The sequence below is a fragment of the Entelurus aequoreus genome, linkage group LG18 (genome assembly GCF_033978785.1).
Source record: "Entelurus aequoreus isolate RoL-2023_Sb linkage group LG18, RoL_Eaeq_v1.1, whole genome shotgun sequence".
In the NCBI taxonomy this organism is placed as follows: domain Eukaryota; kingdom Metazoa; phylum Chordata; class Actinopteri; order Syngnathiformes; family Syngnathidae; genus Entelurus; species Entelurus aequoreus.
The window spans coordinates 46,249,638-46,272,137 of NC_084748.1; the positions used below are offsets into that span (position 1 = coordinate 46,249,638).

The following is a 22,500-nucleotide window of genomic DNA, read 5'->3' on the forward strand; positions in this document are numbered from 1 at the left end:
CTTGCAGGCGATGTGCAGCGGCGTGAATCCATTCTGCCACAGACACACACACACACACACACACACACACACACACACACACACACACACACACACACACACACACACACACGTACACAGAGACACGTCGTTCCCAACTCACAAGTCGGCCGTACCACGTGCGCGTTACCAGTGCTCGGGCGTTGGGGTTGGCCTTTTTGTCCAGCAGCAGCTTGGTGACCCGGTAGTGTCCGCAGTGGGCGGCGACGTGCAGCGCCGTCAGGTAGTCCAGCGTCACGTCGTCCACCGGCGCCTTGTGCTGCAGCAGCAGCTTCACGCACTCCACGTGGTCGCCCTGGGCCGACATGTGCAGCGGGGACAGTCCGTTCTGGGAGGGGGACACGTGGTCAGGAATGACAGAAACACATCCCATTTCTCACTCAGCTTCTCGCCATGGCAATCGGAAAAAAGCCATTAGTGAAAGAAAGAGCACGTCTACACCATGGTTGTTACTTTTGATCAATAATCACTAAAGTCAACAAAAAAAGCAAGACATTTACGTGTTAACTAAACAGAATCCGATGTTAAATGCAGAATAATATCAGGGAAATTGACATAAATGTGAGTGAAATGTTGTCATTGTGAGGAGAAGGAACATTTGTTTGGGAAAATAAAGGTGTCCGATACCGCTAATTCATCCCCGAAACACGTCCTGATACTAAACAACGTGGAGACGGCCGCTTGAAACTAGGAAGCTAAAGCACAATTATTATGCTGTGATTTCAAATATTTTTTAAATCCTCTAAAGATGTTTTGCACCAATAAATGTGAGGATTTTTGGATTTTATTTATTGTAATTACGAAATTGTGGTAAAATAAGTGTAAAAGGAAATAAACGGGAAAAAAATAATTTTGTTGTTTTATTATATTGCTATTGTTATTATTGTAAATGTGTTTATTGTTTGGGAAAATAAAGGTGTCCGATACCGCTAATTCATCCCTGAAACACGTCCTGATACTAAACAACGTTGTCATTGTGAGGAGAAGGAACATTTGTTTGGGAAAATAAAGGTGTCCGATACCGCTAATTCATCCCCGAAACACGTCCTGATACTAAACAACGTGGAGACGGCCGCTTGAAACTAGGAAGCTAAAGCACAATTATTATGCTGTGATTTCAAATATTTTTTAAATCCTCTAAAGATGTTTTGCACCAATAAATGTGAGGATTTTTGAATTTTATTAAATTGTATTTATGATACAAAAATTGTGGTAAAATAAGTGTAAAAGGAAATAAACGGAAAAACATTTTTTGTTTTTGTTTTATTATATTGCTATTGTTATTATTGTAAATGTGTTTATTGTTTGGGAAAATAAAAGTTACTGATACATTTACACAATTATTATGCTGTGATTTCAAATATTTTTTTAAATCCTCTAAAGATGTCTAAAATCTAACGCTATTTTTAACTTTTATTGACAATTTTATGATAACAATCGGCACAATTCCAAAAGCTACAAAGAAGTAAAATAAAATTCGGACATGTTAGGATGCGAAACTGTAAAAAAAAAAAACATGTTAAAAAAATCAAAATTTATTTTTTTTATTATTATTTTTTATGTGAGGATTTTTGAATTTTATTACATTTTATTTACAATACAAAAAGCACACAATGGTGGTAAAATAAGTGTAAAAGAAAATAAACGGAAAAACTGAATTTTGTTGTTATATTATGTTGCTATTGTTATTATTGTAAATGTATATTTTGTTTGGGAAAATAAATGAGTCCGGTACCGCTAATTCATCCCTGAAACACGTGCTGATACTAATAAACATGGAGACGACCGCTTAAAACTAGGAAGCTAAAGCTAGCAAGAACAATTTTATCTGCTTGTGTTGTTGTGAACGACATCACGGGTGTAACATCAATGGACAAACAGCGGTCACAACTTGAGAGGCTCTCTCTTATTGTGTGTCTAAAAGCCTCAAGTCTTCTCCTTACTCGTCAAGATCCGGACAGCAGCACACTTCCCCCGCGCCCCCTTCACAATAACAGCGCTGTGCGCAACATCCGGTCTGACAGCGCTAACAAAATAAAGTTATTGATACATTTACACAATTATTATGCTGTGATTTCAAATATTTTTAAAATCCTCTGAAGATGTCGAAAGTCTGACGCTATTTTTAACTTTTATTGACAATCTTATAATAACAAATGGCACGATTCCGACAGCAACAAACAAGTACAATTAAATTCGGACATGTTAGAATGCGAAACTGTAAAAAAAAACATGTTCGAAAAATCACACTTTATTTTTTGATTTCAGGATTTTTTAAATTTTATTAAATTGTATTTACGATACAAAAGGCAATAAACGGAAAAACTTAATTTTGTTGTTATATCATATTGCTATTGTTGTAAATGTCCTTATTTATTTTCAAATAAATTAATATATATATATATATTTTATTTTGGACATGTTCAAAAGGATTAAGAAAAATAAACCCAAAACAACAACAGCATTAATTAATAAAAACAATAAGTGTGATTTATACAGTTTCGCATTCCAACATGTTCAAATTTTATATTACCGTATTTTCTGGACTATAAGGCACACTTAAAATCCTTTTTTTTCCTCAAAACTCGACAGTGCGCCTTAGAACCAGTGCGCATAATGTAAGGAATAAGTTTGGTTGAGCTTACCGACATGGTGTAATGATAAGTGTGACAAGTAGATGGCAGTCAAACATAAGAGATAAGTGTAGACTGCACTATGATGGCAATATGTCTCAAGTAAACAACACCAACATTTTATATGTTCTATTGAGAAAATAGAACATTACACACTACACTCAAAAATGTCTCAAAATGTTTTAGTAGGACTTTGGTAAGCTATGAAGCCACACCGCTTGATGGATTGTACTGTGCTTCAACATAGGAGTATTATTATGGTGTGTGTATAAGGAAAGACATTATCTGTCATTTTGTTTCGCAATATTATGCAAAACCAACTTTTCTTACCTTCTGGTACCTGCTGATGTTTATTCGGGATTTGCCTCAGTCCTGAAAATGTGCGCGCGTCCGCCTTTTTAGTCGGTGCCGACACCGTAGTCGATAAGCTTCTTCTTTTTCTCTACCTTCTTGTTATGTGACTTTCATCCTCCACTGTTGCCATTTCTAAGTGTAAAGTTTGTACTTATATCTGTCAGTAAACTCACCATGAAAGCACTAAAAACATACCGGTATGGTGAGTTTACATAATCCACCCAAGGAACTTTAATTATTAGAGGGTTTCGGTCGTACGGTTTTTCACGGGACACATTTCGGGCGTTGTTGTTGCACTAGTGAGCCACGGATGAGGAGATGCTGCTCCATTATTGATTGAAGTAAAGTGTGAATGTCATTAAAACAGTTAGCTCCATCTTTTGACACTTCTTCCACTCCCGTCCTTGCACGCTACACCGCTACAACAAAGACGACGCTGTCCAAGTGGAGGCACGTAAATAAGAGCGCCCACAAAACATCCTGAAGCGACTGTCAGATGGTCTGTAAAACCTCATCTATGCAACATTTTGAGCAAAGAACCACCATTACATGTTATGTAGACCAGTGTTTTTCAACCTTTTTTGAGGCAAGGCACATTTTTGTCATAAAAAAAATCCGGAGGCACACCACCAGCAGAAAACTTTAAAAAATTAACTCCACCAAGTCGTCGTGTCTTATTTTGAGTGTGTTGGTGTCTTCCTGTGTGTAGTGCTTTAGTTCTTGTCTTGCTTATTTTGGTGGCCCTTCCTGTTTTGCCGGTGTTTTCCTGTAGTGGCCTCATGTCTTCCTTTGAGCGCTATTCCGCGCACCTGCTTTGTGTTAGCAAGCAAGGCTATTTACGTTGTTGCTATCCTTCTTTGTGTGGCCATTGTTGATTTTCATGTCACGTACGGATGTACTTTGTGGACACCGTAAGTTTTTGCTGTCGTCCAGCATTCTGTCTCTGTTTACTTTGTAGCCAGTTCAGTTTGACTTTTGTTTTGCATAGCCTTTTCCTTTCGTTCATTTTGGGTTTAAGCATTACATACCCTTTTTACCTGCACCCTGCCTCCCACTGTGGTCTGCATATCGGGATCACAACAAACCATCCTCGTCTCACCCGACACATTCCGACTTTTACAAAGCAATGCTGCCACCTACTGACATGGAGTATTACGTGGTTACCCTGCCGAGTTTTACGCAGCACAGACACTAAGCAACGGCACATTATTGGCAGATTCTAATTATTGATTTGCCAAAAATATTTTTGGGATAAATTAGGTGAAGTTGCATAATTTCCCACGGCACACCAGACAATATCTCACGGCACACTAGTGTGCCGTGGCACAGTGGTTGAAAAACACTGATGTAGACCACAAGGAAGTATTTTCTATTTAGAAAAAAAATATATATATATGACTCCTTTAATGCGCCTTATAATCCGGTGCGCCTTTTGTATGAAAATAGACCTGACTAGACCCGCTCATCGGCAGTGCGCCCTATGGTCCGGAAAATACGGTACTGAATAATCGTGTTATTCATCGGGATTTCAATCTCGAACAAAATAATGGCGATTATTATTTTTGCCGTAATGGTCCCGCCCTATCTAAAAGTTTGTCAATACTGAATGTGGGATCAGTTGGACACATCTCAAGAGGGTGTGCCTAATAAAGGTGTGTGCCGCATTAGGGTACCTTGGTCCTGGCCAAGATGGGGGCTCCTTTCTCCAGCAGCAACTCCAACGCAGGATCGTGCCCACTTCTGGCTGCGCAGTGTAAGGGAGTCAGTCCATCCTGGGAGGGCAGGTCGTGACATATCTCACTATGAAACATGCCTTTTGTGCACACTCACCCTGGTTTTAGCGTCGATCTGAGCGCCTCGGTCCAGCAGCAGGACCACCATGTTGGTGTTGCCTCTCTTGGAGGCCACGTGCAGAGGCGTTATTCCGTTCTGAGGGAGCATAGAGAAGGACGTGACCGCACAATCACGGCAATGAAACGCTCGCTTTGTTTGTTCACTAACTACTGGATATTGCGTTTAAAAGGGTCCCGCAGGTAAATCCTGTGACATGCGGTTTGGCTAAGAATGCATAAAACCAGCGAGCTGACTGGTGACAATTAAATGGAGAAAAAAGGAGTGGAGAAAACACAAGGGGGGTAATTGGTCACATGTTTGATTCCAATAAAAAATAAGATGATCCTTTATTGCGGAGCTATTCAACTCAATTGTTGTAGGGGCCACAATTTCAAAAAGCTAAGCACCTCCCCTTCTGAGAACGAGCATCTTCTAAAATCGTTTGTTTTAGTATACTTCAGGGGTGTCCAAACTGCGTTGTTTTCTTCAGTTGCTGTATACAAACGTAACACTTTTTTTTTACAACTCAAAACAAATGTAATGTCCGTGTCCTATTGTAGATCGATATTATATTAAGTCAACATTGTAAGCTTCGGACAATGATGTTGAAAAGTAGAGATGCCGATAATATCGGCCTGCCGATATTATCGGCCGATAAATGCGTTAAAATGTAATATCGGAAATTATCGGTATCGGTTTTTTTATTATCGGTATCGGTTTTTTTTTTTTTTTTTTTTTTTTTTTTTTTAACACTCATTCACACAAAAGGGTTGTTTCTTTCTGTTATTAATATTCTGGTTCCTACATTATATATCAATATATATCAATACAGTCTGCAAGGGATACAGTCCGTAAGCACACATGATTGTGCGTGCTGCTGGTCCACTAATAGTACTAACCTTTAACAGTTAATTTTACTCATTTTCATTCATTACTAGTTTCAATGTAACTGTTTTTATATTGTTTTACTTTCTTTTTTATTCAAGAAAATGTTTTTAATTTACTTATCTTATTTTATTTTTATTTTTTTTAAAGTACCTTATCTTCACCATACCTGGTTGTCCAAATTAGGCATAATAATGTGTTAATTCCACGACTGTATATATCGGTTGATATCGGTATCGGTAATTAAAGAGTTGGGGAATATCGGATATCGGCAAAAAGCCATTATCGGACATCCCTATTGAAAAGTTTACATTAACTTTGGCCAAATGAAGCACTAATGTGAACATAATATATAATAATAACAATGCAAGTAACCCTTTCGAATGTAATAAACATATTTTTCATTACTAAAGTATTTTCACCATTGTAGTTTCAAGGGTTTGCCCTTAATGTCATTGAATGCGTCGCGCCGCCACTGCATTTTTATTACCACACCTTGAAAATAAGTTGGTTTTTTTTACTTGAAAACAAAATAAAGTATTATAATGTATTGTAGCCCCCAACATAAATCGCAAAGTCTGACGCTATTTTCAACTTTTATTGCCATTCTTGTGATAACAAACGGCACAATTCCAACAGCAAGAAACAAGTCAAATAAAATTGTTATAATGCGAAAGTGTAAATGCGTTAAAATGTAATATCGGAAATTATCTGTATCGTTTTTTTTTATTATCGGTATCGGTTTTTTTGTTGTTGTTTTTTATTACACTCATTCACACAAAAGTTAAATTAATATTCTGGTTCCTACATTATATATCAATATATATCAATACAGTCTGCAAGGGATACAGTCCGTAAGCACACATGATTGTGCGTGCTGCTGGTCCACTAATAGTACTAACCTTTAACAGTTAATGTTACTAATTTTCATTCATTACTAGTTTCAATGTAACTGTTTTTATATTGTTTTACTTTCTTTTTTATTCAAGAAAATGTTTTTAATTTATTTATCTTATTTTATTTTATAAATTTTTTTTTTTAAAGTACCTTATCTTCACCATACCTGGTTGTCCAAATTAGGCATAATAATGTGTTAATTCCACGACTGTATATATCGGTTGATATCGGTATCGGTAATTAAAGAGTTGGGGAATATCGGCAAAAAGCCATTATCAGACATCCCTATTGAAAAGTTTACATTAACTTTGGCCAAATGAAGCACTAATGTAAACATAATATATAATAATAACAATGCAAGTAACCCTTTCGAATGTAATAAACATATTTTTCATTACTAAAGTATTTTCACCATTGTAGTTTCAAGGTCAATAACTTAAGGGTTTGCCCTTAATGTCATTGAATGCGTCGCGCCGCCACTGCATTTTTATTACCACACCTTGAAAATAAGTTGTTTTTTTTTACTTGAAAACAAATTAAAGTATTATAATGTAATGTAGCCCCCAACATAAATCGCAAAGTCTGACGCTATTTTCAACTTTTATTGCCATTCTTGTGATAACAAACGGCACAATTCCAACAGCAAGAAACAAGTCAAACAAAATTGTTATAATGCGAAAGTGTAAAAAAAAACATGTTCAAGACATGTTCAAATATTTTCAAATGAATTCTTAATTGTAACGATTCTTAGTCGATTCAAAAAAATTTAATTTAGATTTTATTTTATTTTTTTAAAATCTATCCCGCCCAGCCACTCAGACAAATCATATTGTTGATGTAGATCAGAGGTGTCAAAGTGGTTTTCACTGAGGGCCACATGGCAGTTATGTTTGGCCCCAGAGGGCCTTCTAACAGTGAATACTATTATTACACAATTTTTTAATGCATTTTTATTAGTAATTTTTTTTTTAAACTAAAATGTAAAAAAAATATGCTAAGCTGCAATAATTCCACCTCATAATTAATGGTATATTACTGTAAATGGAAAAACAGTACTGCTGTTTTTACGGCAAAAAAGGCAGCTCAGTGGCCAGAATTTTACTGTAAAATGTACGTTTTCTTTTTCTTTTTTTACTGTAAATAAAAAAACCTTAAATTTTACAGAAAAATTTTGTCACCTGAGCTCCCAGTTTGTTTGTTTTTTTTTTTTTTACCGCAAATCAACAACTGTAGACTTTTCGGTGTATTACTGTAAATGCCAAAACAGTAAAAAAAAAGTAGTTTTTTTCATTTAGAGAAAAATGCTGTAAAAACCACAGTAAATTTCACAATTTGACCATGAAATCTATTGCTACTTTTACATTGCACACTTTGATGGATAACTTGCTTTGAAATCATTATTATTAGTATTTATTTCTATTTAAAAAATGGTTTGAATGTTTGATCGTCTATTTTTGCTTAATTAGACAATATTTAAGATAACCTAATTTGTGATTACATGGAGTAAAAAAAATTTTCTCCCCAAAATAGAAAGAAAGATTACAGTTAGTAAAAAAGGTTACAGTACTCTATTGATACATATTATTTCCAGGGACAAAAAAAATGAAGTGGCGGGCCACATCTGGCCCCCGGGCCTTGAGTTTGAGATGGTCTAAATCTGCTGTACAGATTGACTTTAGAAAAGAGAAGTGTTGGATACTTCTCTTTTCGCTTTATTTATATTTGACTTTATTAAATGTTTGGCTAGAATTTTACTCAACAAAAGTTTTTTTAAAGTAATATACAAATTGATCAGAGCTATTTATCTTGAAAATAAGGTTGTTTTTTCAAACATAAGTTGTTGTTTTTTAAAGTAATATCATGTAATGTAGCCCCCAAAAGAAATCACAAAGTCTGATGCTATTTTTAACTCTTATTGCCAATCTTATGATAACAAACGACACAATTCCGACAGCAACAAACAAAAATCTGAGATTTTATTTTGAGGCATTGTGTCAACATTTATTTAAATGTATTATAAATTCATCACAGGCCCCCCTTTGAGATGATAATGCATGGCTCTTACAATGTATTTACACTTGCAACTCTGGTATTATTAGGAATATGTTGCAAAAATGAGGGGTGTCAAAAACATTTTTAAATAAATAAAAACTTTCAAATTAATTCTTATTTGTAACAATTCTTAGTCGATTAAAAAAATCTAAAATTTTTTTCCAATCTGTCCCGTCCAGCCACTCAGACAAATCATATTGTTGATGTACTGTTGTACACATTTACTTTAGAAACGAGAAGTGTTGGATACTTCTCTTTTTGTCTTATTTGTTTTTGACTTTATTAAATGCTAGAATTTTATTCAACAAAACCAGTTTTCTTTTAAGTCATATAGAAACTGATCAGAGCTATTCATCTTGAAAATAAGGTTGTTTTTTTTAAAACTTAATTTAAAAAAAAAGTAATATCATGTAATGTAGCCCCCAAAAGAAATCACAAAGTCTGACGCTATTTTTTAACTTTTATTGCCAATCTTGTGATAAGAAACGGCACAATTTCGAAAGCAACAAACATAAATCTGAGATTTCATTTTCAGGCCATAAGAAATTGATCAGAGCTATTTATCTATTTTATGGAGGAATGTAGTTATTCATAGCGCTGGCACCCAATGTTATTAGAATCAAGAATGGATTCTGAATCGAATCGTTACCCCCAAGAATCAAATGGAATCGTGTGGAGCACAAAGATTCACATCTCTAGCGAGAACCTTTGTCTCCCACGTTTTGAGGGTTGGTATGGTGTCATTACCGGGTTGAATCTGCCCTCCGGGCCTCCAGTTGAGTAGCCCTGCTTTATAGACAAGAGTCTATCTAATCTCGGAGAAATGAGGGACATTACACAATTCCTATTATGCATATTTGATCCAGCAGGTTGCTTTGTGAATGCGAGTAGAAACACAACGGAAGTGTAAAAAAGGGCGGCTACCCTTGCTGTGAAGTCCACAGCGGCTCCTCTGTTCAGCAACAGGGTGGAGACATTCACGTTGCCATAGTGAGCGGCGATGTGCAGAGGGGTGAAACCGCTCTGTTTGAGACAGGGGGAAGAGGAGAGGAGAGAGGGAGTACCGGTGGAAAACAGCAGGTGAAAACAGGAGAACCAGTTGCAAACCCAAAGAAACGGAAATCAGGCAAAAAGAAAGACAAGAACAGAAATTGAAGTTAAGTTGCATTAGCAGGAGGCGACATGCGAGGAAGAAAAACACACTGACATCAGCAGGGCTCGAAAGTAGGACCTGGGAACGCAATGCATCATGGGTCTTCGGAATAGCATCTTTACATTGGCTTCAATGCAGGACTATGTACTAAAGTTGTGTTTTTTTCTTTAACAAGTTGCAAATATGGCGCAAAAGTGCGGCATCAATAACTGCCAAAACATTTTAGTGAGATTTGTCTCATTTCCAGCGTAGAAGATAAGCCAAGGAAGTCGGGTTATGAAGCTAATAAACAGCCGGGATAGCAGCCGTGAGACTATCAAACATGACTTTTAACGCCATCACCTGGTACATGTTGGTGTTTTCACACTGCTAAGTTTCAATCAAAGCATCTTTTATTCTGTTTCACACGTAGCTTTTGGTAGGCTGTTAGCATTAGCTAAACTAAGCTAAGCTTAGTTAGGAACCACATACAGTATTTGGGGGAAAAAAGCAATATCTCTAATCATAGATCAATAACTGAGAAATATTTCCCACATTGATGTTTTTCACACTTTAGGTGTATTTAGTTTGAAACACATTTCTGAGTAGCTGCGTTTCCATTGCAGTTATTCGCAAAATAAAGGCGACATTTCTAAAAGTGTCGACAAAGTACATTTGCGACTTTTTGTAGGTGTTTCCATGAAAAGGGACATCATTCTCCTAAAATCTCATCCCGCGAAACTCCACTTTGAGGAAGATATTGCAGCCACCGCTGGTGCCGTGATGTCAGTAGAAGACCAAGACAGCGGGTGATTGCTCAAAGGCAAAGTCCTTACCGCGCTCTCAACATTTTTCAGGCAAGTGGGTCTCTGAGTCTGCGTGTCGGCCTCTAATACGGGGATTTCTCAGGGCAATGGAAACACAGCTAGTGACAAGTCCTGTTGACTTACCTCTGAAAGGACGACAAGGTCCAATTCCGAAGTCTCGCACACACTCAAAGTTTTCTTTACCGACTTGGCATTCGGAAACGTTTAACCTGTATAAAAACTGACTCTGTGGTTGATCGAGATACAGGACACGTTCGGGAACTTACTCAAATCTCGTCAATTGAACGTGCCCATATGGATCAAATCCACCAACTAGCGTGACTTTGACTCTGGGACAAGGTCCAGTTTGATTCGGTACGGTCCCCAGATTTTCTTCTTTCGTACGATCCTTTTTAGTCCGCTTTCGAAACTCTCTCTCGCGATACCGCTGGTTGAGTGATGTCAGTAGAAGACGAAGTCAGCGGCGCCCTCCATTTTGTTCGGGCAAGTCCCCGAGCCTGCGTGTCGGCCTCTATTGCAGGGAAGGGACCCACGAGACGCGCCTCGCTCCCCCCAGCCGACTGATCGGAAGTGACGCCGAGACGACCCGTCACATTGATGCCCCGTTGGCGACTTGGCATTCCGAAACGTTTGGCCTGTATAAAAACTGACTCAGTGGACGATCGGGATAGAAAATGTTCGGGAACTTGCTCAAACCTCGTCAATTGAACGTACGTGCCCATATGGATCAAATCCACCGACTGGCATGACTTTGGGACAAGTTCCAGGTGACCTCTAAATGCGAAAAAAAAAGTATTTCTATCATGCTTTTGCGAAACACTTCAACATCGAAATGTCTTAAAAACCACCTAATGAGAGTGCAAAATTTGAGAGGTTGTTCGAAATATTTTCCATTACCAGTTTCTTTTTGCGATATTTAGATTTTGGGTATTTCTCAGGGCAATGGAAACGCAGCTAGTGACAAGTCCTGTTGACTTACCTCTGAAAGGACGACAAGGTCCAATTCCAAAGTTTTCTTTACCGACTTGGCATTCCGAAACTTTTGGCCTGTATAAAAACTGACTCTGTGGACGATCGGGATACAGAAAATGTTCGGGAACTTGCTCAAATCTCGTCAATTGAACGTGCCCATATGGATCAAATCCACCGACTGGCATGACTTTGGGACAAGTTCCAGTTTGTTTCGGTACAGTCCCCAGATTTTCTTCTTTGGTAAGATTATTTTTAATCCGCTTCGGTGCTCTCTCTCGCGATACCGCTGGTTGAGTGATGTCAGTAGAAGACGAAGTCAGCGGTGCCCTTAACTTTGTTCGGGCAAGTGGGTCTCCCGAGCCTGCGTGTCAGCCTCTACTGCCGGGAAGGGACCCACGAGACTCGCCTCGCTGCCCCCGGCCGACCGATCGGAAGTGAGACTGAGACGACCCGTCACATTGATGCCCCGCTGAATGCGGAAAAAAAGTATTTAAATGTTTTTTCCACCCAAAGTTTTCTTTACCGACTTGGCGTTCGGAAACGTTTGGCCCGTACTGACTCAGTTGACGATCATGATACAGGACACGTTCAGGAACTTGCTCAAATCTCGTCAATTGAATGTGCCCATATGGATCAAATCCACCAATTGGGGTAACTTTGACTCTGGGACAAGGTCCAGTTTGTTTCGGTACAGTCTCCAGATTTTCTTCTTTTGTAGGATCCTTTTTAATCCGCTTTCAAAACTCTCTCTCGCGACACCGCTGGTTGAGTGATGTCAGTAGAAGACGAAGCCAGCGGCGCCCTCAACTTTGTTTGGGCAAGTGGGTCTCCCCGAGCCTGCGTGTCGGCCTCTATTGCGGGAAAGGGACCCACGAGACGCACCTCGCTCCCCCCGGCCGACCGATCGGAAGTGACACCGACATGACCCGTCCCATTAATGCCCCGTTGGCATGTAAATGCAAAAAATAATCTTTCCATCATGCTTTTGCGAAAGACTTCAACATCGAAGTCTCAAAAGCCACCTCAGAGTGCAAAATTTGAGAGGTTTTTCAAAATATTTTCCATTACCAGTCTCTTATTGCGATATTTAGATTTGGGTATTTCTCGGGGAAATAGAAACACAGCTAGTGACAAGTCCTGTTGACTTCCCTCTGAAAGGTCGACAGGGTCCAATTCCAAGGTCTCGCACACACCCACGGTTTTCTTTACCGACTTGGCATTTGGAAACATTTGGCATGTATAAAAACTGACTCGGTTGACGATCGAGATACAGGACACGTTCAGGAACTTGCTCAAATCTCGTCAATTGAACGTGCCCATATGGATCAAATCCACCAACTGGCGTGACTTTGGGACAGGGTCCAGTTTGTTTCGGTACAGTCCCCAGATTTTCGTCTTTCGTACGATCCTTTTTAATCCGCTTCGGTGCTCTCTCTCACGATACCGCTGGTTGAGTGATGTCAGTAGAAGACGAAGTCAGCGGCGCCCTCAACTTTGTTTGGGCAAGTGGGTCTCCCCGAGCCTGCGTGTCAGCCTCTATTGCGGGGAAGGGACCCACGAGACGCGCCTCGCTCCCCCCGGCCGACCCATCGGAAGTGAGACCGAGACGACCCGTCACATTGATGCTCCGCTGGTTAGGTGTTCAGGTGCCCTCTAAATGCGGAAAAAAAGTATTTCTATCATGCTTTTGCGAAACACTTCAACATCAAAACGTCTCAAAAAGCACCTCATGAGAGTGCAAAATTTGAGAGGTTTTTCTAAATATTTTCCATTACCAGTTTTTATTGCGATATTTAGGTTTTGGGCATTTCTCGGGGCAATGGAAACACAGCTAGTGACAAGACCTTTTGACTTACCTCTGAAAGGACGACAAGGTCCAATTTCAAAGTTTTCTTTACCGACTTGGCATTCCGAAATGTTTGGCATGTATAAAAACTGACTCGGTTGACGATCGAGATACAGGACACGTTCGGGAACTTGCTCAAATCTCGTCAATTGAATGTGCCCATATGGATCAAATCCACCAACTGGCGTGACTTTGACTCTGGGACAAGTTCCAGTTTGTTTCGGTACAGTCCCCAGATTTTTGTCTTTCGTACGATCCTTTTTAATCCGCTTCGGTGCTCTCTCTCACGATACCGCTGGTTGAGTGATGTCAGTAGAAGACGAAGCCAGTGGCGCCCTCAACTTTGTTTGGGCAAGTGGGTCTCCCCGAGCCTATTGCGGGGAAGGGACCCACGAGACGCGCCTCGCTCCCCCCGGCCGACCCATCGGAACTGAGACCGAGACGACCCGTCACATTGATGCCCCGTTGGCTCGGTGTTCAAGTGCCCTCTAAATGCGGAAAAAAAGTATTTCTATCATGCTTTTGCGAAACACTTCCACATCAAAACGTCTCAAAAACCACCTCACAGCTAGTGACAAGTCCTGTTGACTTACCTCTGAAAGGACGACAAGGTCCAATTCCAAAGTTTTCTTGACTGACTTGGCATTCCGAAACGTTTGGCCTGTATAAAAACTGACTCGGTGGACGATCGGGATACAGAAAATGTTCGGGAACTTGCTCAAATCTCGTCAATTGAACGTGCCCATATATGGATCAAATCTACCAATTGGCTCTGGGACAAGGTCCAGTTTGTTTTGGTACAGTCCCCAGATTTTCTTCTTTCGTATGATCCTTTTTAATCCGCTTCGTTGCTCTCTCTCGCGACACCGCTGGTTGAGTACGGCCATGTAAACAAGAACAATGGCTACCCACAATGCATTGCAAAAACCCCTGCCCTTTCAAACCCTGTAAGAAACATACAAAAAAAACGAGCATTCCCCAGACAAGGCATGCACGACCCTTTCTTTTGTGCCAGGGAAAAAGTCCAAGCGTGTCCAACAAAGAAAGGACGATAGAGAAGCTCCACAAAGCGACGACTCACTACGTGGACGTTGCCGACAGACAAACGGACAGTGAAGGCTAAAAAACAGAAGCTCTGAGCTACAAACACATCTGAAGTACAGTCAGCCGTACAGTAGGTGTTCACTCCTTACCTTCCCGTTCTGATAGACATGGTGCAATCCGATTAAGAAACACAGTTAACTTAAAGATCCTTCAAAAAAAAACAGCAAGATCATCGGGCTTTGATGTACGCATGCTTGCAGGTGAGGGCGAGGAAAACAACAAACCAGTAAAGATGCTAACTAAATGTGAGCTAATTGCTAGTAAATGTTTGTCAACTTAAGGAATCATCTCCTTTGTGGGAAACCTGGCAGCTACACATGAACATAAGCATGGAAGCCATGCTGGGGTGTATCACACATGCGTTCATATTGCTTCTACTAAGGCATGCAAGACTACAGGAAGTCCTGGTAGAGCTAAACTGGAAGAGATGGTCAAATGAATGAAATGGAGCGCTGAGGAGTCAGTTGGTGTACCTCTGTGGTTCTATTGACCATCATCTGGTTAGTAGGCAGAGAGAGAAAGGGGGGATAGGTGTGGGCTTGTTAGGGAAATCACTTTCTCCACCATACTGGAACACACTGGATTTACACTGGATGGGTAATGGCGGCGGAACGGCGCCACCACTAATGCGGACTATTTCCGGTTTCATTCGAGTCAATGTGTTCACGGACGGCAGCGATGTGGCGGTTCTGTTCCGCATTCCTGTGCCGTAGTGTGCGTTCAAATTGGCCAAAATCTGCGTGTGTTCGACAGGAAGTCACGCACAAACACAAAATACATTTTCCACTTTCGAAATAAAATCCTCCTTTTTTTAAGGTGAGATTCCCACCTCTAACCCTGTTATAGAGCATAACCTAAATGTGGAGGGAAATGAGTGTCTCCATGGTAATGTACACGCAAAAAGGCCCATTGTGTTTACTAAACTAAACAAATAAACAGATGATGGTTACTGACGGACGGCAAAGCTCAAGACGTTTCGCCGTGTCACCGTTGAGCGGTTGTTACGTATCTCAAATGGCAGTTTATTTGCGTCTGCTCCTCTGGAAGGACAGAAGAAACCAGACCTGGTCAAATTAAGGCCTGGTAAGATTTTCAATCTGGCCCGCCGGACATTCCCAAATATTTTTTTAGATCTTTAAGATGGAAAGTGTAGCTGCCATTATGATGTACAGTCATGTTTTCTAATGACCGTAAGTCTTCAGTATTTTAATGGTTGGAATCTGCGCTTTTGCAGTTATTATGGTAATCTAATCAGTTACTATGGTAATCTAAGTCACAGCAGCTCAGACCAGGCACCAAGCAGTGTGGGTGGGGAGCGTTTCCACAGAGTGTTTCCAGAGCGGCCAGCCTGAAATGCAGGTGTCAGGGACAGACGTTTTTACAACAAAGTTCTAAATCTTAGTGATATATCAGATTGTAGGTGGGGGTTTTTTTACCCTTCGCATTCATATTTCGCTGTGTTTGTTGCATATTTGATGCGTTTCGCTTGATTGTAAAATATGTGGATGGAGAGTGGGTGTGACGTTCACATGTTGTCAATATTCCGTGTTTTATCCTTCATAGTTATGGAGAGGGGGTGTGACGTTCACATGTTGTCAATATTCAGTGTTTTATCCTTCATAGTTATGGAGAGGGGGTGTGACGTTCATATGTTGTCGATATTCAGTGTTTTATCCTTCATAGTTATGGAGAGGGGGTGTGACGTTCACATGTTGTCAATATTCAGTGTTTTATCCTTCTTAGTTATGGAGAGGGGGTGTGACGTTCACATGTTGTCAATATTCAGTGTTTTATCCTTCATAGTTATGGAGAGGGGGTGTGGCGTTCACATGTTGTCAATATTCCGTGTTTTATTCTTTATAGTTATGGTGTGGGGGGTGACGTTCATATGTTGTCAATATTCAGTGTTTTATCCTTCATAGTTATGGAGAGGGGGTGTGGCGTTCACATGTTGTCAATATTCCGTGTTTTATCCTTCATAGTTATGGAGAGGGGGTGTGACGTTCACATGTTGTCAATATTCAGTGTTTTATCCTTCATAGTTATGGAGAGGGGGTGTGACGTTCATATGTTGTCGATATTCAGTGTTTTATCCTTCATAGTTATGGAGAGGGGGTGTGACGTTCACATGTTGTCAATATTCAGTGTTTTATCCTTCTTAGTTATGGAGAGGGGGTGTGGCGTTCACATGTTGTCAATATTCCGTGTTTTATTCTTCATAGTTATGGAGAGGGGGTGTGACGTTCATATGTTGTCGATATTCAGTGTTTTATCCTTCATAGTTATGGAGAGGGGGTGTGACGTTCACATGTTGTCAATATTCAGTGTTTTATCCTTCTTAGTTATGGAGAGGGGGTGTGACGTTCACATGTTGTCAATATTCAGTGTTTTATCCTTCATAGTTATGGAGAGGGGGTGTGGCGTTCACATGTTGTCAATATTCCGTGTTTTATTCTTCATAGTTATGGAGAGGGGGTGTGGCGTTCATATGTTGTCAATATTCAGTGTTTTATCCTTCATAGTTATGGCGTGGGGGGTGACGTTCATATGTTGTCAATATTCAGTGTTTTATCCTTCATAGTTATGGAGAGGGGGTGTGGCGTTCACATGTTGTCAATATTCCGTGTTTTATTCTTCATAGTTATGGTGTGGGGGGTGACGTTCATATGTTGTCAATATTCAGTGTTTTATCCTTCATAGTTATGGAGTGGATGTGGCGTTCATAAGTTGTCAATATTCAGTGTTTTATCCTTCATAGTTATGGAGAGGGGGTGTGGCGTTCACATGTTGTCAATATTCCGTGTTTTATTCTTTATAGTTATGGTGTGGGGGGTGCAATATTCAGTGTTTTATCCTTCAAAGTTATGGAGAGGGGGTGTGACGTTCATATGTTAATATTCAGTGTTTTATCCTTCATAGTTATGGAGAGTGGGTGTGACGTTCATATGTTGTTAATATTCAGTGTTTTATCCTTCATAGTTATGGAGTGGGGTGTGACGTTCATATGTTAATATTCAGTTTTTTATCCTTCATAGTTATGGAGAGTGGGTGTGACGTTCACATGTTGTTAATATTCAGTGTTTTATCCTTCATAGTTATGGAGAGGGGGTGTGACGCTCATATGTTGTTAATATTCAGTGTTTTATCCTTCATAGTTATGGAGAGTGGGTGTGACGTTCACATGTTGTCAATATTCAGTGTTTTATCCTTCATAGTTATGGAGAGGGGGTGTGACGTTCATATGTTAATATTCAGTTTTTTATCCTTCATAGTTATGGAGTGGGTGTGACGTTCACATGTTGTCAATATTCAGTATTTTATCCTTCATAGTTATGGAGAGGGGGTGTGACGTTCATATGTCAATATTCAGTGTTTTATCCTTCATAGTTATGGAGAGGGTGTGACGTTCATATGTTGTCAATATTCAGTGTTTTATACTTCATAGTTATGGAGTGGGTGTGGCGTTCACATGTTGTCAATATTCCGTGTTTTATCCTTCAAAGTTATGGAGAGGGGGTGTGACGTTCATATGTTGTCAATATTCAGTGTTTTATCCTTCATAGTTATGGAGAGTGGGTGTGACGTTCACATGTTGTCAATATTCAGTGTTTTATCCTTCATAGTTATGGAGAGGGGGGTGACGTTCACATGTTGTCAATATTCAGTGTTTTATCCTTCATAGTTATGGAGAGGGGGTGTGACGTTCACATGTTGTCAATATTCAGTGTTTTATCCTTCATAGTTATGGAGAGGGGTGTGACATTCATATGTTGTCGATATTCAGTGTTTTATCGGTCATAGTTATGGAGTGGGGTGTGGCGTTCATATGTTGTCAATATTCAGTGTTTTATTCTTCATAGTTATGGAGTGGGGTGTGGCGTTCACATGTTGTCAATATTCAGTGTTTTATCCTTCATAGTTATGGAGAGGGGGTGTGACGTTCACATGTTGTCAATATTCAGTGTTTTATCCTTCAAAGTTATGGAGAGGGGGTGTGACGTTCATATGTTAATATTCAGTTTTTTATCCTTCATAGTTATGGAGAGGGGGTGTGACATTCACATGTTGTCAATATTCAGTTTTTTATCCTTCATAGTTATGGAGAGGGGGTGTGACGTTCACATGTTGTCAATATTCAGTGTTTTATCCTTCATAGTTATGGAGAGGGGGTGTGACGTTCATATGTTAATATTCAGTGTTTTATCCTTCATAGTTATGGAGAGTGGGTGTGACGTTCACATGTTGTCAATATTCAGTGTTTTATCCTTCATAGTTATGGTGTGGGGGGTGACGTTCATATGTTAATATTCAGTGTTTTATCCTTCATAGTTATGGAGAGTGGGTGTGACGTTCACATGTTGTCAATATTCAGTGTTTTATCCTTCATAGTTATGGAGAGGGGGTGTGACGTTCATATGTTAATATTCAGTGTTTTATCCTTCATAGTTATGGAGAGTGGGTGTGACGTTCACATGTTGTCAATATTCAGTGTTTTATCCTTCATAGTTATGGTGTGGGGGGTGACGTTCATATGTTAATATTCAGTGTTTTATCCTTCATAGTTATGGAGAGTGGGTGTGACGTTCACATGTTGTCAATATTCAGTGTTTTATCCTTCATAGTTATGGTGTGGGGGGTGACGTTCATATGTTAATATTCAGTGTTTTATCCTTCATAGTTATGGAGAGTGGGTGTGACGTTCATATGTTGTCAATATTCCGTGTTTTATCCTTCATAGTTATGGAGAGGGGGTGTGACGTTCACATGTTGTCAATATTCAGTGTTTTATCCTTCATAGTTATGGAGAGTGGGTGTGACGTTCACATGTTGTCAATATTCAGTGTTTTATCCTTCATAGTTATGGTGTGGGGGGTGACGTTCATATGTTAATATTCAGTGTTTTATCCTTCATAGTTATGGAGAGTGGGTGTGACGTTCACATGTTGTCAATATTCCGTGTTTTATCCTTCATAGTTATGGAGAGGGGGTGTGACGTTCATATGTTGTCAATATTCAGTGTTTTATCCTTCATAGTTATGGAGAGTGGGTGTGACGTTCATATGTTGTCAATATTCCGTGTTTTATCCTTCATAGTTAATATTGTAAATCCCACGTTCTTTATTTTCTTTCTGGGTGTCTCATTCAGTAAAAAAAAATTACAATTCCATTCCATTTAAGGCGGTCTGTCATAACGTTTTTAGCATTCAATCAGACATTATTGTGAGGTTTTGTATTAGTGTTCCTAAAAATAGATTTACCGGCCCCCGGACACATTTTTTTCTCTAAAATAATTGCCCAGACCTGGGATAATCGGTTTATTCACAAAAACTCCACTTATCACCCGATTACGCGCAGATCGGCGTAAAAGATCTCGTAAAAGTCCGCCGTTCCGCTGCCGTTCCGCGTTGCAGTGTAAATACGGGCGAACAAGGTTGCACCCTTGGGAGACAAAAGGAGAGGACAAGGGAGACCAGACTAACGCAGGTAGTCCACGATCCCGGCTTTCCTGGCGAGTTCCAAGAGCGAGTGGTAGAGCACTCACCTTGGATTGCACGTCGGCGTTGTGGTCGTTCTGGAGCAGCAGCGCGGCCGACTTGGTGTCGTCCTTGCGCGCCGCGATGTGCAAGGCGGGAAGGCGCACTTTGCCTTTGGTGTCGTGCTCCAGCAAGAGGGAAACCACAGAGTTGTGGCCTTGCTGCAGGGCGATGGCCAGCGGGGTGAAACCGTCCTTTGGGGACACCAACAAGTCAAACCATTTCCCTCTGACACCAAAGGCGGATATGTTAAGTTACCTCTGTTGCAATGCTCTGGTTTCCCTCGTTCTCCAGCATGTACCTCACCACCTCCAGGTGGTTCTCCTGTGCCGCCATGTAGAGCGGAGTGAAGCCATTCTGTGGGGAGAATACCCTTTTTTTAACAACACACCTCCTTTATTCTAGTTCAGTGGAACCTCCATTTGCAAACTTAGACTTAGACAAACTTTATTGATCCACAAGGGAAATTGTTCCACACAATAGCTCAGTTACAAAGGATGGAAAGGGTTAAGGATGGAAAGGATACTGCCGGTATAAAGTGTTAGAATAATTGTTTCTAAATTATCACAAAAACTTTGTGTTACATTGAGGGTCTGGTGAGAAGACAAAAGCTGTCTTTGAAACCTACCAAGAGTAAGGCTCGTAAAACTCAACTGTGTAGGGGGGAAGCAAGATGAAGGTGTTCCTGTGTTCTTTCATGTATGGTAATCAACAGAAAGATATTGTTCTAACCCAAGGACTTCAAAGCGGAGAGAAGACAGGATCTGCCCAATTTCCAGACGACCTCTTTTTGAACCTCCTTTTTGAACTGGTTTACGAACGTCTTTTTGAACTATTTTATGGACCTCTTTTGGAACTATTTTACGAACTCTTTTTGCGACCTTTGTCCTTTGGAAACAGCGGTGGGTGGCCATGTGGTCGGGGAGGGTCCAAAATAAAAGAAGGAGGCGTGCAATCTTTTGGCAGAGCGTGCTGAGATACTGTGCAAGGGTACAGTGTACAGACGACTCTCCTCAATATTGAGTACAAATTGAATTCTGTCTCTGTTTAATTCTTTGCCTCTTGTCTTGTTTAATAGATGTCATCAGTGTTTGAACCTGACATAAAGTAGACTAAAAATGTACCATAGTAGTAATATAAAATATAACACATATGTAATATTCACATATTATATATACAGTATATAATATATACTGATATATTATACGGGGGGGCGGCGTGGCGCGGTTGGGAGAGTGGCCGTGCCAGCAACCTGAGGGTTCCTGGTTCAATCCCCACCTTCTACCGTCCTAGTCACGTCCGTTGTGTCCTTGAGCAAAACACTTTCACCCTTGCTCCTGATGGATCCTGGTTAGCGCCTTGCATGGCAGCTCCCGTGTCAAAGCGCTTTGAGTACCTTGAGGGTAGAAAAGCGCTATACAAGTACAACCCATTTATTTATTTATTTATATTATATTATATTTTTATATAATATATACAATATATAACAAATCCCAATTACCATGTACAATATTACAGTATATCAGTGTTGGCGCTAGGAATTTTCAAAGTGGGGTCGCAGGGGCCCCATCAAGTCATAAAAATGGGGTCCCACAGTAAATTTTTGGGGTCGCACATTTTTGTAACCGTTTAGAAAACAAATGATAAATGTATGCATTATCCTGTTATATCTCACATTCTACATTGGGTTTTGGAAAAAGGTTGTCATAAACGTTACTAAATTCATTACAAAAATAATACAAAAGAAAACAATTTTTTTATTTGCATATGTAAATAGGAAATTGTACCGGAAAGTTCATTACTTTGAAGTCAACCAATAAAAACACAATAAACAGGGACGTACATTTGACTGGGCAAATATAAACAAAACACCGGCAAAAACCGATAATCGATAAAAAAAAAACTGAGTAAACTGGAGTTTTGACCCAGAAAAGGCAGGGTTGGTAAAAATAAAAAATAAAATAAAAATCTGTGTCTTGGGGACGCGCGGACTTCCAGAAATACACGATCCTTTCCGATTTCATTGCGTAAAAAGACACAAAAAGTGCGTTAACGCCAACAGTGGTATATGTAAACATCTAAACATCACAAAATGCCATAAATTATGTCGGCCATTTTCAATATTTCGGCTATTTTCGTAGAGTGACTTCACAGTAGTAACACTTCTGCACTCTGACCATATTATTAGGTCAGTCATACAGGAAATACGCCAACATTGGAAAGAGGTGTGCTGTGTATCATTCACAATCCTTATGTAAGACAAGAACACATATGTTTGGCTTTTTTGACGCATTCAAAATGGTAAATAAATATCTAACAATTGAGTCAACAGAGGGAGGGTCCTCTCTATACTCTTTAAAAACATCCAGAAAGTGCCAACAATACTCCATTT

General features: G+C 39.9%; 1 protein-coding gene and 1 long non-coding RNA gene across 9 annotated transcripts in view; one reads left to right on the forward strand and one right to left on the reverse strand.

The window, feature by feature from the left end:
* Nucleotides 1–22,500, reverse strand: part of LOC133634191 (ankyrin-2-like) — a 195,092-nt gene that overhangs the window by 76,628 nt on the left and 95,964 nt on the right. For 6 of the 7 annotated variants that reach the window (XM_062027272.1, XM_062027268.1, XM_062027270.1 and 3 more), the window contains exons 5-11: nt 20,367–20,465; nt 20,117–20,302; nt 9,618–9,716; nt 4,857–4,955; nt 4,700–4,798; nt 170–367; nt 1–33 (exon numbers count right to left, since the gene is read on the reverse strand). The exon at nt 1–33 is cut by the window's left edge and continues 66 nt beyond it. In XM_062027272.1, the coding sequence (XP_061883256.1) occupies nt 1–33; nt 170–367; nt 4,700–4,798; nt 4,857–4,955; nt 9,618–9,716; nt 20,117–20,302; nt 20,367–20,465 (813 nt within the window). The remainder of the gene's footprint in view (nt 34–169; nt 368–4,699; nt 4,799–4,856; nt 4,956–9,617; nt 9,717–20,116; nt 20,303–20,366; nt 20,466–22,500) is intronic. The other variant, XM_062027271.1, reaches the window with a different exon arrangement.
* The window catches only part of LOC133634192 (uncharacterized), a 120,779-nt gene that overhangs the window by 30,908 nt on the left and 67,371 nt on the right, over nt 1–22,500 (forward strand). The gene's annotated exons all lie outside the window — the stretch shown is intronic.